This window comes from Pseudonaja textilis, chromosome 1, assembly GCF_049901715.1.
Source record: "Pseudonaja textilis isolate UNSWEBS1 chromosome 1, rPseTex1.2, whole genome shotgun sequence".
NCBI classification, from domain to species: Eukaryota; Metazoa; Chordata; class Lepidosauria; order Squamata; family Elapidae; genus Pseudonaja; species Pseudonaja textilis.
This window is the reverse complement of record NC_141990.1, coordinates 89,896,259-89,917,546: the sequence shown is the minus strand read 5'-3', so window position 1 is coordinate 89,917,546 and position 21,288 is coordinate 89,896,259. Positions and strand designations below refer to the sequence as shown.

Below are 21,288 nucleotides of genomic sequence, written 5' to 3'. Positions count from 1 at the left end.
GTTTGGAGCTTCCAGTTAAACTTCCCCGAAGACAGGCCAGACACCACGATCGTCCACGGCTTCAGTCCATGCTCTTTCGTCAGAGAGCCCCGATCGTCCGGATTTGGGGCAGAAGCTTTCTTGTAGGGGTGGCGGAGGAAGGGGAGACCACCAGCCAGGTCAAGGGGAGCCATATTTCCTCTCCTTGGCTTGGCAAACACTCCCCCTGAAGACAACTGCAGTGGTGGCGTAAAATGGCCACCCTCAAGGGGAAGAATCAGCTGGAGTAAGATTGTGCAGGAGAGAGGAAGAGGCAGACAGCGTGAGAACCGGGAGAATTGGCATGCTACAATTAAATGAAAGATACCCCAGGATTAATTCTTAAGAATTTTTAAGAAAGGAATTAAAGCAGAGGACATACAAGGGGGAAAAAAGGAGAAAAATGCTTTTGACAGCTGTGGGGTTTTGAACTGTGAAAGGTAGAAGCCGGAAGAAGTAGAAGAAGAAGAAGACATTTAGTTAATTTGGACAAATATATTTTTGACACTAAATAGGCGCTAATAAGGCTGGACTTGAGAGTGTCAAAGAAAAAAATTAAAATACTAATTGGAGATTTGATTTGAATGGAAGATTGTGATTTGAAAAGCCCTGAATAGAAGAACTTTAAAAAAGGGTGTGTGTGTGTGTGTGTGTGTGTGTGTGTGTGTGTGTGTGTGTGAAGATTCGATATAACAAAGAGTTCCATCTTGTGGCAAAAATCTAACTTGTTTTTTTTTTAAAGGATACTGTTTCTTAAAGAACTTTAAGGAATATTGATACAATAAAACAAGAATTTTGGAAAGTTAAAACATTGAAACAAAGAAAGAACTAAGAAGAATCTGCCTTGGAATTAACTGCTAATTTTGGCATGGACTTGGTGTTGGACTATTTGTGAATTAAAAAGCCCAAGAGGAATAAAACAAAAGCTGATTTTTGGAAATCAACTTCATAGATATTACTTGTATTAAATTAACAGACAGAAATGTGTAAAATGGCAGTATCTCTTCTGGAATTAAAAATGGAACTTAGAGACATGAAAGAAACATTACAAGAAAGAGGTGGATCATTTGGTTTTGCTTTAAAAATTTTCGGAAAATGTGATCTGAGAACACGAATAACAAATGCCAGAGGAGGAGGAGGAGTTTATTACAGAAGAGGCCATTTTCAACTATCATCTGGAACAAAAAAACCTTAAAAAGAAGAGTGTAAAGAGTAGAAAATAAAAATGAGATGCAAGAAGGTAATTAAAAAGGGGAATATCTGTAAAAGTAAAAAAGGCAAAAAGAAACAACAGAAAATCAAAGGGTGGAAGGAAATTATAAACAGGGAGGGGGATAAAAACTGGAGTGAGAGGATAAAGGGGAGAATGAAAGGGAAAAGAAGTGATAAACAGGAGCAGGAAACAAAGAAATATGGGAACTGTAAAAAAATGAAAATAAATTGTTTATTTAGAAGACACAGAGACAATGGCTGATTAAGAATTGGGGGATTATGCAAGGGGTAGCATAAGATATTTAAAGTTATAAATAGTGTAGAAAATAAGGATATATAGATTATTAGGATGGAAAATGAAACTGATATTTATTGGTACTAGAATGTATGCTCTTTCTCTTATATGTATAAAGATGAATGGAATAACTAATGGAATATGCTTATTAAATAGATTGAAATAACTGAAATGAGGAGGGCTGAATTGGAATTAATATTAATTAATTAATATTTTAATTAATTTAATAATAAATTAATTAAATTTAGGATTAATTAAATAGATTAACTTGTTCTTTTTTGAAATTGTAAATAAGTTTTATGAAATTAAGAGGGGGAAAAACCATGCAGAATCTGATTTAAAAGGTATGTAAACCATGGAGTCTTAAGGGATTATTACTATCAATTTTTAGGTAATAAAAGTTAGGTAATTTAAAGGGGAGGTAATTAATGAATATGTAAACTATAGGGGTGGCACGCTTAAATTAGTAATTTAGGGTGGCAATTATTGTTTTGCTTAAATGTTTGTATGAAATTAGAATTTATGAAAGGGTGAAATAAGAATATGCGATGAAATTGCAAATATGACAGATAAAAGTATTAAAGTATAATAATTATGAAGATATGAGAATTACTTATGATTCAAATAAGAAGAAAGCATCCTGAATAATATAATAAATAGAAAATATGTAAAAGCATTGTTAAGATATACATGAATATGTAATTATGATCATATTTGTAAATGTGGAAACCTGGAATTATGCTGTTCACTAAAAAGAGACATTTTCAAAATGTGGAAAACTGAAATAAAATTTGCTTAAAAATAAGAAAGAAACATAATGTTTGCCTGTTAGTTGAAAAAGTCCCATGCATCATTCAACAAGTAGAAATGTTTTTAAAAATGTTTAGGTGTGCTAACTGATTTAGTTCAGACATCTGAAAAATTATATTCCATTGTAAAATGCATGGGCAATCATTTTTTAGTTCCTGCTTTGTATTCTTTTAAGATATTTTTCTTTTAAGATACAGTCTAGCTTGAAAATATATTTAAGATATTTTGCTGTAAAGTTATAGAAAAGACGTACTGGACTTAAGAAAGATAAAGTCTTCCTTCAGTTGAACTTGACTTCTGGTAGCTATATGCACACAAGGAAATAATTTTGTTGGTATTAGGAAAGTAGTTTGCTGTTCCCTTATTCTGGGAAGAATTTTGACTTCCAACTTATAGTTCTGGACTATTCCATAGGCTACTGGATACCCAGGTACTGTGCTAAACTCTGATTATGCTCAGCTTTTGGAGGTCAAACAAGATTGGCTAGATCTTGGGACCATCTCTGACTATCATAATTGTAGGCTATTTTAAAGATATTAGGCTCACCTCACCTGATTTTCCTATTTGTGAGAAAAATAGAAATTGTTCCAATGTAATTCAGTGCTTTGGAGTCATATAACACTTTGGTCTCACTAGGTTAACTTAGTGACTACCATTTTCTTTGGTAGTTACAAAGAAAGTGAAATTATCTGCACACTTTTTAAACAAATCAAAATTCCCTATTAAGCCTGAATCCAGTTTAAAGCTTAGTTAAACTCCCATTATAAAATAAGATAAAAGCAAAATCTTGGATTAGTTTGTACTTATTTGAATTGCACTGGTGGTAACTTAACCCTCCCTTTTCTTTGTATCATGGGATTTTAAAAAAAAAACCCAACATCTTTTTTGATAAATCACTGATACACTAACAAGAAGGGTCACTCAAAACTCACTGAATTTTGTGAGGTAAGCAGGCCCTTGCTTTGAAAAATATATCCTTTTAAGTCTAAGGACCTTGATGTTGAACATGTATTGTTTCTTTTTGCTGATTTTCTTGTGGACAATGTAAATATAAACATGCTGTATTTTTAATGTATTCATCCTGTTGTTAATAGGTTCTTTTCATTTCTTTGGTGGCTGTAGCCCTTGGACTAGGTTTAGGGCTTGGACTGAAACAATCTAAGCAACCACAAGGTATGTTTACTTCAAGTGAACCAAAACGGTTAAGAAAAGGCCATGTCATTGAGTTGATATACCTGTATTTAAGCTGTACCTAGCCTTTTTCATGTAAAGATTCCTTGGATTCAAGCTTAACTTGTGGTGACAGCATTCATATGCCTATCTGTTCTTCTTGATAACACTATTGAAATCAATTGTGCCTGATTTCTAGGATTCGATTCTATTTAATTTTATTTCCCAGGCCTATGAGATTTGTGTTGGTCACCCATCTCAATTTTCACAATAAAGTTTCACCTTTCTGAACTGAAAGCTTGAAAGAGATTCACATCCTGGCCACACGGATAGTCTTTATTCACCAACTAAGACAGCAGCTTTTTTACACATTCAAACAGAGACCATGAGTAAAAGGCTGAAAACTCTCTGCATCAGTAAGATAAGAGATAATTGTGGGATATCTGTAAAATTTTCTTGCTCCCTTCCAATCAATTATATTAGAAAAAAAAACTTGGGGGGAATTTAGACATCAGCTAAGATTAGTCAAGTCAGAGGTCTCCAAACTTGGCAACTTTAAGACTTGTGGACTTCAGCTCCCAGAATTCAGAATTCTGGGAGTTGAAGTCCACAAGTCTTAAAGTTGCCAAGTTTGGGGACCCCTGAATTAAGTAATGCCAACCGTGGTGTATTGATTTTTGTGTGGAAACAAACATTCACATATATTTTTCTATATGCTAATTAAAACCTAGAGACATAGACTGATTAAAAAATATGAACAAATCAAAATGCTTTGGGGTCCTGATCACTTTTATGGAGACAAGTGTATTTTTCCAATGGTTCCCACTCCCCAACTTCCTAGTCTAGCTTATGACCGACAGGTCTGGATTTCCTGGTAGTCTTCTGTATTAACTATGCAAAACTCTGCTTGGCATCTGAGCCTAGATCACTCAGACACCGTTGTCTAATAATGCTTAGAAATAATAACTGCAATTCAGCACAACTCAGCAGAACCTGGCAACAGGTTGCCTACTCAGTTTTCTTGGTAATTAGCAACTCCAAAGCTCTTACTGGTTTTTTTGTTGTTGTTCATGACCTCTAAACTGGACTTGAGTACTAGATAGCCCTTTAATTATAGTAACATAAAGTAATGAGCACTGCAGATTGGAATAATCTAAAATGTTAAGTTTCAGTACATTAGGAGCTCTTTTTAAGAAGTACTATACAAGTTGTTAGAGGAAATTGCTTCAGATGAATGATAAGGTACACAAAATGCTTGATCAAGAACAGATGGGAAACAACTATTCAGCTAAAAACCTGAGTTTGCTTCTTAGCATGATTGGTGGACTGCTCTGTTTCCATCTCATCTCCTGGTGCTACAATGTTCCTGATGAAATTTAAGTGAGAAAAGATAGATGGACAGGCAGAAGGATGAAATCTGTCACATTTGATTTAGCCTTATCTAAAATGATAGGGTAGGATTAATATTCCCAGCATGCATAAAGGAGGAAGGGTATCTTGAGGGTTTTTTTTTATTAAAAAAAAACCCCTCAAGATAGAATTCTAGGGACTAAATACTCAGAATGTGTGACCATGCATCTAGAATGAATCACAGCATCTCATGTTGAGGTCCCTTGAGTAAATTGAAAAGGAGTTAGAGATTTTTTACTTTGTTCACTGGTGAGATATGGCTGTGGTCTGCCCTATATTTGTTAGGTGGGTCCACGGTAATAAGAGGCAGGACATGGCAGGAACTGGTAACAGTTTTTATTTCGTGAATTAAGAAAAAACTGCTCAGCTGTGGCTGGCGCCGGCTTTTGTAGCTGGTGCTGTCTAAGGTTTCAGCCACTGATGGGGCTTTATTTCTCCCGCCAGTGACTGGGCCAATGAGTGGAATCTGTTAACCAACTCTATGGCCATATTAGGTAATACTTAACAATATTGATTGTGCATGTTGCATTAAAAACAGGATGCAGAAGTCTCCAAAAATGAAGGTCAAACTAGTTTAAGCCTTCAGTCCCAGTAGATTTTTAAATCAAGTGAATTCCATATTTATATCATCATGCCTGGTTTCATGCTAGTATGGAGTAGGGTGAAGACACAGATACAATTAGGTCTTCAAAAGGTAACTGACGTCACAGCAATTAATATTAATTTAGCTGTTTATTAGCTAAGTCTGCACGGATATCACTCTGCCTGTTTCTGATTAATTGTATTACTGTGCTTATTGAGGAGGCATGAGGAGATTAACTTTAAGTGAGATATGAAAATTAATTCCTAAGTACTCTGGTGACTCAAAATAACCTTGGACATTAAAGAACATTAAAGATAAATGGTAGAGAAGTGGCTAATTTACCTATTTTATGTTCTGGCATTACTGGCAGAGTTGGAATTTATATAATTCATTGCATAAAACTTCCATATAGATAAAGAAGTGTCCTATGCGGTGTATGAAGCTTCTGTTGGAGTCCACTCAGTAGACACTGTCTGACATGAAAGTGTTGTCTCTCTCTCTCTCTACACACAGGCGTGTGCGCGTACGCACACACACACTCAGGGAGGGAGGGAGTGTATGATGTTTGGGTGATTAACCTGTACGTTTATTTTCAGACGATATGGAAATAATTGTCTATCTCTTTTTAAATTTATCTTTGATTATTCATCCAGAAAGCTGCAGAAACAGATGTAATGAGACATTCAGTGAAGAGCTATCGTACTGTAGTTGTGATAACAAGTGTACAGAACGCGAAGCTTGCTGCTGGGATTATCAGGATACTTGTGTGCTACCAAGTATGTGCAACTTTCCAATCAGCTAATTTCATCATAGACAGAATGATGATTTTTTCAAAGCAAATAGACCATTCTATTGCCCCAAATCAGCCTTAATCAATGAAGCAGAAACTAAATGTTCCTTTCTATAGGGAACAGGCATTGATTTTATACATGCTTTGGTGATATCAAGTCAACAGGAGGTTGATGACTGTTCAATAGAATCAGATCACCAGTCTCCAAACCGTCTCAAACCATGGCATGAAGTCCTACAGAATGTGTTATTTTCCAGAGAATGAAGGTACAAAATATCCCATTGATGGTTCAGAAACCAGACCATGGCTGCATCACCAGCTGCCACACACCCTGACCCCCAAACTAAGTAAACTGACACATGCCATGAACATATAGCCAGACCTCAAACTCGGAGCCAAACCAAAACCCAGAATGTTACATCACAGCCATCCACTCAGGATATCACATCACAGAACTCAGGAGGTTACACCACAAAACCTCAGGATGTTTCAACACAGCCAATGACCCAGGAGATTACAGCACAAGACCCAGGATGTCACAACAATAGAATTTAGAAGCTCATCACACAGCCCATTACCCAGGTCATTACAACACAGGAGGCTGATAGACACACAGCCAGTAGCTCAGCCACACAGGTTCTTACGAAAAAGCCAACCAATCTGCAAATATTAACTCCATCAACCAATCAAGAAATAACAACACAGCCAACCAGCCCACTTCCAACAGAGCCAGCACACCACACCTCCCCACTAGTATTTATAGAGAGATGGCAGCTCCAATCACGCTTTGCTTGCATAAGCACGAAGCCAAAAGCACCAGCCTGAAGATGGCAAATGGGACCTTGTTGAAATGTCACCAAGATACTCTCAATCTTACATGGGAAAAGACCCAAACACGCCAAAACCTGCATATATATATATATATATAAGACCTGGATATATGTGCCTTAATGCACATGGGTCTACCTTTAGGAACATATTTCCAGAAATATGTTTGTCATTGAATTCTATTTTCAAGATTGCTTTTCTTGCACTTTCATCTAGGTTTTCTGTATAGAGGTGTATGTATATATGTAATGATGATTTCCATTTTTTTAGCTCAGAGTTGGTCTTGCAATAAATTACGTTGTGGTGAGAAGCGAATGGCCAATGTATTATGCTCCTGTTCTGAAGACTGCTTGACGAAAAAAGATTGCTGTACAGACTACAAAAGCATCTGCAAAAGTGAGGCTGAATTTTTGACAAAGCATTTTGATAAGTTTTATGAAATTAAGTGGGGGAAAAACCATGCAGAATCATTTTCATGAACATTTTCAGGAAAAAAATTATGAGGGAATTAAATGAACATTATAAGGCTATATTTGGGAACTGTTCTTTGATAATAATACAAATGGGATCTGACACAAAATACAAATCTAACAAAAGTACTCCTTTTTAAATAAGTCTTTAATGTTTTAAAGATGACTATCCTAGTGGTTTTGTATTTATGTATGTATAATTTAGATTCGTAAGGCTACCCAACTCAATAATGAACTTGGGTGTTGTACAGATTTAAAAGATAAGGATCACATTGCACATAACTGGAAACAGATATACATGAACTGAAACAGACATTCACATGTGATGAGGACACTCTAACACTTGCGTGTCAAACTGGTGGCCCGTGGGTTGGATGCATCATATGCAGGCCATGCTTACCCCAGCTTTGTGAAGTGAAAAAAGTCACAAAACATCATGTGATGGAAATGTGACGCCGCAAGTTTGATACTCGTGCTCTAACATATCCCAGTGACTGAGGGAAGAAACATGTTGCCAGATATCAGTTAAAGCAGTGCTGGCTGGAGAATTCCAGGAGTTGAAGAAGTCCACACATCTTATTCTGCCAAGTTTGAGAAACTGATTCTTGCATGATTCAGGAAGTATGAACTTCTGGGAGGGTGCTATTCCTATACTACAGATAGAAAAGACATACTTCTGGGATCCTAACTGATGGCGTTGCTTAATAGATGGGATGCAAATGACATGTTCTCCCAGATCTTCTGGGATAGGCAGAAATAATGGGAGAGAGGCAGTCCCTAAATAGCTGGGCCTTATGGGTGTTAACTCGATGTCACGTGACATAATCGTGACGTATCAAGACATTTTTGCCTTTGTGGAGCCGGGGTGGGCATGGCCTGCGCATGACGCATCCAGCCTGCAGGCCACCAGTTTGACAGGCCTGCGAAGGATTTGATAAGTGATAACCTACACCTTTGATCTCCACCTGGAAGCTTATTGGTAACCTATGTACCTTACATAATAGAGATGGAATCTCCTTAATTGCTTACAACAGTGCAATGATCTTCAAGACCAGCCCCATCTAAAGTACATTGTACTAACCCACCTCTTAGGTGACTAAAGCATGAGCGATCATTGCCTTCTCAATTTATACCACATGCTTAGGACTTTTTCTGTTGGTTTGTTGCCAACCAAAACTCCCGAAGCCTTTATTCCACTAAAGCTGCCTTTATCTCTTTTGTCAATTGCAAGGGGTGGAACAGTTGGGCAAGGTGGTGGAGGGGGAAAAATTATGTTGTCACTTTTATCTTTTGCTTATTCATGAATAGTTTTTTCCTCTCTCCTTAACTTGAAGCTTTGTCTTGCATTCCTTCTATATCCTATATCCTCCTTTTTTTTCTAGCCGTTGCTGTCCAAACTAAACTTGGTCTGTTCTCCTCATGTCTTCCCTGTATGTTGAAGGCCTAGGAAATGGTCTTGAAGATCAGAAGAAAGAATTGCTATCAAGGCAATGATCAGACAAGTGAGGCTTGAGCCCATTCCAAGAAAGTAATTTGAGTAATCGTCCCCATCATGCCCCTTTCTAACTTAAACATTGAGAGAGAGAAAGAAAGAAAGGGAGAGGGAAACACATTCAGATTTCCAAGATTCTGATATTTTAGCTCTTCCTGAGTAATTTTAGAACTATTTCACATTGATTTCTTAGTCTATATGCATACATCTATGTATACATACATATACATATACATATACATATACATATACATATACATATACACATACACACACACACACACACATATATATATATATATATATATATATATATATATATATGTCTATCCATAGCACCACATTTGTTTCTCTTCTTTACATCTTTTAGTTTGGGAACCCAATTTCTTTCTCTTGCGTGAGGCAAGAGTTCTGATTTTCTTAATGACTCCAAGCTATCTACCAGGAACTTCCATTTTGTTTCCCTTAATAATTAACCCCATTTACTTTAAGGATCCAATTTCCTTGGTTTTTTTTAAAACTACAGATCAGTGTAACCAGATTTTTAACACCCAAGTTAACTTCCTTCTGGCAATCCCCTGTCAGATTTAATCTCTTTACTTTATCTCAACTGTATTACAACCATTTGGGTTACAGCAAAGTTTAGTCGGGCATAGTCATACCTTCCTTTGTTCCTCACAAATTTATTTGGTTAATTTCCTAATCATACAACTAATAGAATATATTGTGCATCTCTGGACTTAACTTATTTGTATTCATTCATTTAACTTTCCTAAAGATAAAACAAGATAACAGCCTCTTTGTCTCTCTTTTGAATCTAAATGCCAGCAATTAAGATCCATCTTCTCATGTGTGTTTTTCAGGAGAAACATCGTGGCTGAAAGATCAGTGTGCTTCTTCTAGTGCTTCTCACTGTCCAGAAGGGTAAGTCAGTATGCAGGTTTAACAAGCAGATTAAGAAAACAGGGTTGCTTTGCTTCATAAGCAAGTATAAAAATTCTGCTTCTTTTATTGAAAAACATTGTTTCAGGCAGACCATGGTACTTCAGATACATAAATAATGAAAATGACATTTCATTCAAAGCATTTGGAAATCTTGTTCTTTTTTTTTTTTTTGATTGCCAAGATGTTTCTGCCCTCCAATAAGTTTCATGCACTGATCAATTAGTTCAGGGGTGGCCAACCTTTTGAACCTCAGGGACCACCAAACTCATAATTTTAAATCCCGCAGACCATTAATATGAATTTTGACTGACGGCGGCTTGCTGATATTGGTGGGAAAGTCGGTCCCATATTCCAGAGCTGCAGTAGTCACAAGACTGGCCCTTTGGTCATCCCAGAGCAGCTCCTGCAGTCCAAGACAGGCCAGTGCACCCAGGTGGAGGAGCAGCTGCTCTGGGATGACCAAAAAGCCAGTCCTATGACTACTGCACGCTCTGGAATATGGGACCGACTTTCCCACCAATGTCAGCAAGCCATCATGGGGCAGATTTCCCTCCCCTGCCATTGGTCTTACCTTCCAGTTCCAGCTCTACTCAAGGTAAGGTTTGTGCTTGGCCAAAGGATGGGGGACAGCGGGTGGGCGGGCCATGTGGGTGGTGCAGCCTTGTGTTCCCATGCAGCCTGAATTAATTGCTTTGGGGGAGTGCTCTGTGGGGGACATATCTCTGCGGACCACCAAAATTTTCTTGCGGACCACCAATAGTCCCCAGCCCACTGGTTGGCGACCACTGAATTAGATAAGTTGTGTTCTTGCCTCCCCCTGCCAAACAATTAGCTTAGGTTTACAGCTACCAAGCAATAGTTGACAATTACTTCTGTAAATTTATATACACAAGCCATTATCAGAACAAGGAGGCTGCACCCATCAATGACATCTATGGCAGTCAAAACTTTTGACTGAGTCATTGACTTGCTTTATTACCACTGTTATTTTTGGTGGGGTGGAAGTAGGATCTCTACACTGTCATTCACTTGTTATAAGTTTTATAGGTACCAGCCCTGTTTTTTAATTATTTATTTATTCAACACATTTCTGCATCGCCCATCTCACCTTAATGACTCTGGGTAGCTTACAATCAAAAACTCAATTCAGCTGAGTTCAACTATAATAAACTGATTTCATTTCTTCTTGTCCTTTATGCACTTTTCCACTTTTCTCCATTTTTTTTTTCTTTTATACAAATACATCATTTCTGTTATGACATGTCCTCTCATTTGGTAACCTTTTACTGGAATTTCTTTGTGTGTTCCAGTACAATGAACAACTGTTTAATCATCTTAATTCCCATGTATTATAAGTCATCATAGATTTGTTTTGTTCATGTAAGTATTTATTTCTTATTCATATCCTTGTTTTTGTTCAAGAACTTGACTAGCATATTGTATATAAATCTACTTCCTGCTTTTTCCCACTGCAATTATCTTGTGACCAGTGGTGGGATTCAAATAATTTAACAACTGGTTCTCTGCCCTAATGATTTCTTCCAACAACCAATACACCAAACTGCTCAGAAAGTTAACAACTGGTTCTCCCAGCGGTACGAACTGGCTGAATCCCACCACTGCTTGTGACATAGATTGGGCTGAGAATGATTGACCCAAACTCACCCAGAAAACTACTAAGTTGATGACGGACTTGTACCTGGATCTTCAAGATCAGTGTTTATCATCCTCAGCAACTTCAAGAGATATCATTTCAACTCCCAGAATCCCTCAGCCTGCAATTGAAATCCACCCATCTCAAAGTTGCTACGGTTGAGAATCACTGTTCTAGATCCTAATCTTTAATCAATATTCCATGCTGTTATCTATGCTACACCACCTTCAACACTACTTGCTTTGGAGAAAGCATAACAAAATGTAATGGAAACCCTGCAAGAAAATTAATGTTCTATCTGTGTATTGAGCAATATGTTATTATATGTTTAATTGAAACCAATGTCTTGAGAATGAGGAAAGTAATATGAACAATCTTCATGTCACAAGGATTGTTAAAATATTAAAAATATTTAAAATGCCATTGTTATGCAGACTTTATTAAAATGGAACATTTAACATGTAATGAATAATCTGTCTAAATGATACTCTCACCCTCACCTTTCCGCTGCCCACTTATTGTCATAAAAACTATGCCTGTCTTGGCTTCCACTTGAGTGAGCATTCCTATTGTGCAGCTCCTGACTCATAGGGAAGCAGACAGAGGTCAAACCATATACACATTGACTTTCCTCTTGCCATGATTTGCACTGAGTGCACAAATATCTGCAGGGAAGCTGATATGAGGTAGGAGGCCATGAGAAGGTAGCCTGAAATTTGAGTGCTCTGTAGCCTCTGTTCTGTCTTGTTCTGTGCTGTACTGTACTGTCTTGTTCTGTGCTGTTTGCTTTCATTTTCCCCAGTTTGCTTTGAGTTGATCCAACCTTCAATGCTTCCCTTTGTATGTGTTCTGGGAAATTATGTCTCTTGGCTTTCCTTCCTTTAAAATAATCCTTGTTATACCCTTGTCACATCAAAACTGGATCAACTGATCACACCTTCAGTGTTTCCCTTTGCATTGTGTTCGGGTAAATTGCCCCTTGACTTTTCTCTTTTAGAACAATACATGAGACTGATGTTAATGCATCATATCAAAACTGAAACAGCTATCTTCAGAACATTTATACATTGCCTACATATCAGGCATAAGTAGCCAGATCCACTGGTGAAAGGTTCAAAATCAGCACATTTATTGTATTCTACCTACATTAAAAAAATCTCCTCAGACTGGTTGCTTTCCTTTGGGAACGACCAGATAAAGTTTCATGGAATTTAATTGAGGGAGGAGGATGTGTCAGGATTGTGCCTCTTGCAAGCTACACAAGGACTTAAGGCTAGTGACTTTCTTGAATCCTTCTCCCTGTCTGGCTGGATTCTCCCAACATTGTCTAAAGCAAGGGTTTTCAAACTTGGGAAGTTTAAGACTTGTGGACTTAAGCCCCCAGAATTCCTGAGCTAACATGACTGGAGGAGGAATTCCTGGAGTTGAAGTCCACAAGTCTTAAAGCTGTCAAGTTTGAAGACCCCTGGTCTAAGGGAAATTTAGGACTATTTACACTATAGCTTGAAGGTCAGCATAATGGTTTCAGAAATTCAGTTGGGAACTTCTTGATCCTAGCTCAGCACTGTACTGTTACCCTTGTATTGGTATTGACATACTTGGCAAAAACACCTTTTAAATAAAAACCCAATTGTAAGTTCCACTCCCAGTTGCAGCATTGTCCATAATATGAAGAGATGAGAAAGCACTGTTAGATTGCCCATTATATCATGTTTATAATACTATAAGAGAAATTAATCAGCCTGCTACCTTCACTCTGAGCATAGATCCCATGTGCTCCTTCTCAAATATTATATATGATTCTAGTTGTAAGGATTGTATTTATTTATTTAATTAAGTTTTATTTATTTATTATTTACTTATTACATTTATATACAGCCCATCTCACTCTACAAAGTGATTCAGGGTGGCTTACAATTAAAACATTGGCTTACACCAATCTTATTTCATTCTTCAACACAGTGTCTAAATTAGTAGACCAGCAAAATACTGTGGACATAATATATTTAGATTTCAGCAAGGCATTCGATAAAGTAGACCACAATCTACTTCTTAGTAAGCTAGAAAAAAGTGGAATAGATAGCACCACCACTAGATGGATTTGCAACTGGCTGGCAAACCGTACTCAACGAGTAGTCCTTAATGGGTCTAAGTCCACATGGAGGGAAGTAAGCAGTGGGGTGCCACAAGGTTCCGTCTTAGGCCCAGTACTCTTCAATACCTTCATTAATGACTTAGATGAGAGAATAGAAGGGGAACTTACCAGATTTGCAGATGATACTAAGGTGGCAGGAATAGCTAACACCCAAGAAGATAGGCTCAAGATCCACATGGATCTTGACAGACTAGAACACTGGGCCATATCTAACAAAATGAAATTCAATGTAGAGAAAAGTAAAGTCTTACACTTAGTCAAGAAAAACCAAAAGTACACATATAGACTGGGTGAAACCAGGCTCAATAGCAGTAACTGTGAGAGGGATCTTGGAGTCTCAGTGGACAACCAACTAAATATGAGCCAGCAGTGTGCAGCCGCTGCCAAAAAAGCTAATGCAATCCTAAGTTGTATTAACAAGGGATACAGTCAAGAGGGATACAGTCAAGATCAAGGGAAGTACTAATACCACTCTATAAAGCCTTAGTAAGATCACACCTAGAATACTGCATCCAATTTTGGTCACTTCATTATAAAAAAGATGTTGAGATTTTAGAAGAAGTACAGAGAAGAGCAACCAGGATGATTAGGGGACTGGAGGCTAAAACATACAACGAACGGTTGCAGGAACTGGGCTTGGTTGCCTGGTAAAGAGAAGGACCAGGGGAGACATGATAGTGGTCTTCCAATATTTGAGGAGTTGCCACAGGGAGGAAGGGGTCAAGCTATTTTCTAAAGCTCCCATAGACCAGACAAAGAATAATGGATGGAAACTGAACAAGGAGAGATTTAACCTGGAAAAAGGAAAAACTTTCTGACAGTGAGAACAATCAAGCAATGGAACTTGCCCTCGGAAGTTGTGAAAGCACCATCACTTGAGACTTTCAAGAAGAGATTGGACTGCCATTTGTCAGAAATGGTGTAGGCTCTCCCGCTTGGGCGGGGGGGTTGGACTAGATGACCTACAAGGTCCCTTCCAACTCTGATTATCTGTATCTGTAAAACCATAACAATAAAAATACTAAAATATTAACAAGGCTAGTAAAAAACTACAAAACCAAAAGCAAGAATGGTTGCATCTTCCCACTGTGTTTTGGCTTAACATTCCTGAAAAGTTTAGCATAGGGTCTTTTTAAACAGCATTGCAAAGATTAGTTTTGATTCTTCTGGAAGGACAAGGACCTTTAGGAGAGGGAATTACAGAAAAAAAGCCAGCACCTTGAGCCATTCTTCTATTATCTATTTTAAATCTTTCAGTATCATATTCATTTGCATGTGGTATTTAGTTTGAATCTTAAACTGAGATGTAATCAGCTCTTTCAGCTCCAAGAAACTGTTACTGAACTTTAATACATATGCCTCTTCCAGTAAAGTTTGTCTTTAATGGTAAACCAATAGACTGTCATGAAGACATATTTGAACATCTGTAAGATTGAGGAGGTTTAAACTGAACATATGGTTATATAAATGCATTATTTTCCTTATACCTGTGGTTGCAGGGCAGTGACCACACTTTCTAAACTATGTTGACAGTTCCTAAATGGATAAATCACTTGTGACATAATAAGGAAATAGATTATATAGTGAAGGGTAAATACTTTTATTATTGATTCTCAAGCAACATTTCTCTAGAAATGTTGAACTTTAACTCTTACAGTACAGACACAGTTTAATTCAAGTTCAGGAAGACTGAGTTTAAAAATATATTTTGCAGCAAATTTTTACTTTTATTTGTTCTACTAATCCCAAGTTCTCTTCATTATTATGTATGCATGAGTTTTACTACGACTCATCATTGGTAACAGTTCAAATTTTTAATTCAATTAAAAATAGTCAGCATATTTTTTTTTTGTAAACTTTGGACTCTACCAAGTTGTCAGAATGCATAGGAAGCTGAACCTTGATCACTAGGCTTCTGCAAAGCTATAAATCTGATTTCTATTTTTGATTTAGCGTGTTAAAAGAGCAACGTAGCTAATTCTAAAACCATTACAAACTGAATATTTTTATTCCATGTGTTTACACTATAACCTTTCCTCAGGTTTTTTTCTTTCTTTTTGTTTGCTTTTATAAAGTTCTGTTGTACTGTCTAGCTTTCAGCGTTATATCTTTTTTTCAGGCACACTTTCCTGCCAGGGAATTAAAAGAAACAAGACAGAACACAGCTTGATCTAGGTTTATTTGAGTTGTAGTGGAGTGTTCATATTGGCTTCCAGTGAAATTCATGATTACTGTAAATTCTTTTACATCCTACATCAAAATACTGTACTCCTGAAATCAAGGAAATCCTAAGGTCTCTGTCTCTTTCTCTCTCTTTCTCTCTCTCTCTCTCTCTCTGTGAAAATTTACAGGATGACAAATATCCTAAAGGAATAGGGTGTCTGTCATTATGCTAATGAATCCTGATGACCCTCACCTTGCACACTTTAACACTTCACACAAATACCCCAGGCTGAAAGATATACAATATTTTTGTAAATAATGTTTTGTTTAGCATGTAATTGCTATAAGGCTGCTAACACATAGTAAATTATGTATGTTGTGGTTTCTTTTAGGTTTGATCAGTCCCCACTTATTCTTTTTTCAATGGATGGCTTTAGGGCTGAATATTTGGAAACCTGGGATAGTTTAATGCCCAATATCAATAAGCTTAGTAAGTAATAAACTATTTTATGAAGATTTATAATGAATGATAACTTTCTGCAACTTGAAAGATGCAACAAATGGAGTGTCCTGCATAAGATATTCCAGCCAATCATTCCTTCCCTTCCTAGAGCAGTTGAATTGATTACCAATCATTACACTGAATGGAAGTTGACTTATTTTATCCTCATGCCCACATCTAACATTCTTTGTTTAAGGACTGTTTCTGCCTTATTGATATTCTGTGGCAGGGGAGGGATACCTCTAGGAAAAGCCCACATAAGCTTGTGCTAAAATTTCTTGTCCTTTTCCAATTGGACGGAACCGTTTTGACTAAAGTAAGGGTGGGGAGAGGGAGATGTGAAAAAAAAAATCCCTTGATATAAACATGGGTAGTTCTCATTGTATATATCCTATTTGATTGTAGAAACTTGTGGGACTCATGCCAAATACATGAGAGCTGCTTATCCAACCAAAACCTTTGTAAACCACTACACTATTGTTACAGTAAGTATTTGCTTGGGCATTTACCATATATATTTTATTTGCTATTGCTAGTATATGAATTGACCTCTGTCCTTCGATAATAAGAAATCAAACAATATAAATGCAAAAACTAACTAACTAACTAACTAGCTAACTAGCTAACTAGCTAACTAACTAACTGCAGCAGCAAAGAAGAACCAGTTGAAATGAAAAGCTATTTTTTCCTCATTTCTCTAAATTTCATCTGTGAAATATTGGTCTGGGTGACTTTCACATTATTTTTATGGGAAACTTGAGTGGGAAACTCTTGAAGTGCATTTGTATAGTCTGGAAAGAGATACCTCTTCTAATCTTTTCTGTAGTTGAACATATCCAGAGAGGATCAGATTGGGAGAGGCCCTCATTTTAAATTTTGAGATAATATTATGGTCACTTTCAAAAAAATGTCTACTGCTATGGCTCATAGTCATTCACAAAACATCAATTTGTTGAAATACAAACATGTGATACTGTTTTCCCACAACCACTTCTAGCCCTCAAGATTCTTTGTATCATTAGCAATTATTTATTTTTTATTTATTTTATTTTGTCAAGCGATTATAAGATAACAGGTATAAGTATAAACATAGTTATGAATACATGAAATGGATACATGTAAGAAAAATCAAAAGAAACAATAGGACAGGGACAGTAGGCACATTGGTGTGCTTATGCACGCTCCCTACAGACCTCTTCGTTTTTAAATTACTTTTCTTCTTATTTGCTCTATCTAAGTAGGTCTACATTTAATCTAAGTGTTGGCCATCAATCATTAGGGTTTTCTAAGTATGCTCCAGAATTCTAGTGAGACTCAGAGGCATGCTTGAAAATACGGTTTTACATTATATGCAGAAAATTATTATTTTTTTCTGTAGGTAATTTGCAATTTATAGTTATTAAATTTTAAATTAGTAATTTCTCAAGCAGGAAACCCTATTCCACTTCAGCAGTGCAGTCCAATAGCACAAATCCTAGAGGAAATGTTAAACAGCACATTTATCTGCAGTAATATGTATCTTTTTTCCTCAGGGCTTGTATGCAGAAACCCATGGCATTATTGACAATAATATGTATGATGTGAATTTAAATCAGAACTTCTCACTTTCTGGAAAGAACATGAGAAATCCTGCCTGGTGGGGTGGACAACCTGTATGTACCTTTAGTTTTGTTCCTTGGTGTAGATATATTTTATTTCCCAATAGCAAATTCTATTGTTGTATTGAAATAACAGTAATGCAAATAGACTTCACATATAATTTCAAGGCAGCAAGGTAATGCTCTGAAGATGTTATAATTCCTTAGTAGGGAAACAGAAATGGGGAAGGTCCCCGTGTAAAAAAATCAACCTGGCTTTATAGATTTCAGTTTTGATTGGCCCATAGTAAAGTACATTTCATTTCTAAAAATTGCTGATAAGTGAGTATAGTGAGTCTTGGATTAAGAGTGATTTTAAACAGAATTTGCATTTAAATGGGAAAAGATTACCATACCTGTACTTCTGCATATCAGGGATCAACAACAACATCAAAGTTGTAACCAAAGTTCTATGTAAAGTTTAAATGTATAAGTTTCATATTTTAAAACTAGGTTATGGGAAAAAATGACTTCCAACAAAGAGAATCCAAAGCAAGAAAACCTCAGTGGAATTCAATTTCTCACTGTCCAAATTTTGGATACAAGACTGTCGAGATGCTGCAGCCATCACAAAGATCAGTAACTTCAGTGAAGGCAAAAATGATCTAACTCAAAACGATGGACAGAATTCTCCTTCCTTTAGCAGTTGATCCTCTGAAGCTGCACAATACTTTCATGAACTGCTGAAAAAAGGCCGAATGCTGTATTAAAAAAAGCACACTCTACTTTGTGACACTCATGAAAGCATGGCACATTTTTATCAACTTCATTGGTTCAAGAAAGGAGAATGCCATCCGCTATTTTGAGTCAGGTCATGCTGCTGCTAGCTGTCTGGCATTTTAACTATTGTAACAGGTGAACTCTCTGTCATTTTTTAACAGACAGCCCTACTAGTATCTAGAGGTTGTCTTTAAACTGGACATTCTTAATCTGGGGGCTGCCTGTAGAGATTTTTAGACGTGAGGTTTTACAGTTTGCTCATTTTTAAGGTACTGATTCTGTGCACACTTCTTGCAGATTTGGCATACAGCAACCTCTCAAGGTTTGAAAGCAGCCACCTACTTTTGGCCTGGATCTGAAGTAAAAATAAATGGATCTTTCCCAACTATATACAAAGTGTATAACAAGTGAGTTAAAGATGAAAAAAAAATTGGTTCTATCAGCTACATATTTCTTTATGGGGATATACTTTTTTAATCAATAGGACACCTGAAGTACGTGAAAATGTATTGCAGTAATGGGAAACTGGTACTGAATTGATGCTTCACTCATTCTGCCGTTTCCAAATCATTATTCAGTAAGCCTTTACCAAGAATGACATCCTTGAATGAAGCTCAGCTACTAATGATTACACAGACATGGCTGTGGTTGATATGAATGGGTGCTTCGTTCATGCAGCCATTGAAGGAAAATATCTCTTCAAAGATCTGCATGGTCCTTTCCATTCCCACACATTAAATAATGTCTGCATTAAGAAAGCTTTGTATTATAAATACATAAAGGGAACATATATCAGGCTGGGTTTGAAGAATGGGAGAGGAACACTTTTCATTCTTCTGTCATGTGCAACAATTGCCTAAAAGATGGTTGGCACTTTTTTCATTCCTGGCATTAGCATAAAAATGTTCTGTTGGCTTGAAGGGCGTCCCATAATTGATGGGGAAAACTGATGGGGAAGCGGCATCTCTGACCTCTGACACTTTGCTGCCTCCTGCTGGTTGAGGCATCTTCTTGCTCTGCTTAATTGAAGGGTCAGCCTTCAGCTTAAATCTGCTAGGAAAAATGCAGCTTCCGTTCTACTTTATTCAATGGGCTGTCCATCTTAATACTGACAGGCTTATAATTCCAATGTAGTTGTTTTATCAATATTGCCTGATGGGGAGTACTGGATATACTAAGTGGTGATGTTATTTTGGTGAGAAATTCAGATTTCAGGCCACAGAATGGACTCAAAATTACTCTGCTTTGCTTTGACATTTTGAAACCATTTTTCATATCCTTCCTGCCATACTCTACCGACTCTATCCCAAACAAGAAGACAGGACGGCCGCATGGAAAGAATATTTCATGCCTTGTTTATTGCAGGGAATTGGAAGGGACTGTGTTTTGCTTGGGTCTTTTTTGTATACATTACTTTTACAGCAGTGTTTACTCTTAAGTATTTTTTTTTCCTACGGTGTTTACTTTTGATTTATGTTCACATTGCAACATAAAGTCTACCCGGTTGCGGCTTTGCGTTTGCAATTAGCAGCCTGGGTTTTGCTTTATAAAAGCATTTGTACAGAATGACATCTGACACACAAAAAATTAACCAATGTTTCATAATGGGAAGGTTGGAGAGAGCTGATTGTCTTCCTTGCTATTGGCATAAAAACATGTTGTTGACATGTCCACCAAAACAAAGTCCTCCTTGCCGCCAATAAAAATAATATTTTTATTCCTTATAGATCAACTCCATTTGAAGCAAGAGTTATGGAGGTGCTACAGTGGCTAGATCTCCCCAAAGCTAAGAGGTAATAGCCATGAAAGCTTATGAAACAACATTCTCTTTCTTATAAAATGCTAAGCGAGGCAGCTAATTATCTGCTGTCAACTAAGAAGCATGGTTTTTCTTACTGTCATCTGCTCCTCCCCACCCCCTTTTAAATCTTCAATGACTAAATGTTGCCATCTTCTTGCAACTTCTCTGAGGCGACTTTAACTGAACTGCAAAAATCTGCTAATCACTGGATGGCACAAAGAGGTACCAAAACCTCTAACCTCCTGCCATCTTGTGGTTATTCAGATTTTGGCCCTTTCTTCCATTTCCAGAACTGAGAGAAAACAATCCAAGCAGCGTCGTGGTTCTGGGGATGTTTGTTCCATGTTGTCCTTTGTTTTTAATAATTTCCTCTCTTATTTTTTGTTCTCCTAGCTAGTTCGGTGTTCAACCTGACTCTGAACTTTTAGTTCTAGGACAGTGTTGGCGAACCTTTTTGGCACTGAGTGCTGAAATGGGAACACAAACGCACGGGGAGGGGAGCGCTCCCAAAACTGGAAGAGCAGTTCTTCAGTGCGCATGTGCGATTTGCGAAGCTGAGCTTTTGGTTTCCGGTGTGTACATGCGCGCTGGCTACTTGGTCTTCTAGTTTCTGGCACGCACGCTGGGGAGCTG

The 21,288-nt window shown here is 37.2% G+C and overlaps 1 protein-coding gene across 4 annotated transcripts in view; it reads left to right on the top strand.

Moving 5' to 3' along the window:
* Positions 1-21,288, top strand: part of ENPP3 (ectonucleotide pyrophosphatase/phosphodiesterase 3) — a 65,927-nt gene that overhangs the window by 7,769 nt on the left and 36,870 nt on the right. For 3 of the 4 annotated variants that reach the window (XM_087940889.1, XM_087940892.1, XM_026705501.2), the window contains 9 exons: positions 3,430-3,508; positions 6,152-6,274; positions 7,387-7,512; positions 9,942-10,002; positions 16,388-16,485; positions 16,903-16,982; positions 18,030-18,149; positions 19,152-19,261; positions 20,582-20,647. In XM_087940889.1, the coding sequence (XP_087797015.1) occupies positions 3,430-3,508; positions 6,152-6,274; positions 7,387-7,512; positions 9,942-10,002; positions 16,388-16,485; positions 16,903-16,982; positions 18,030-18,149; positions 19,152-19,261; positions 20,582-20,647 (863 nt within the window). The remainder of the gene's footprint in view (positions 1-3,429; positions 3,509-6,151; positions 6,275-7,386; positions 7,513-9,941; positions 10,003-16,387; positions 16,486-16,902; positions 16,983-18,029; positions 18,150-19,151; positions 19,262-20,581; positions 20,648-21,288) is intronic. The other variant, XM_087940896.1, reaches the window with a different exon arrangement.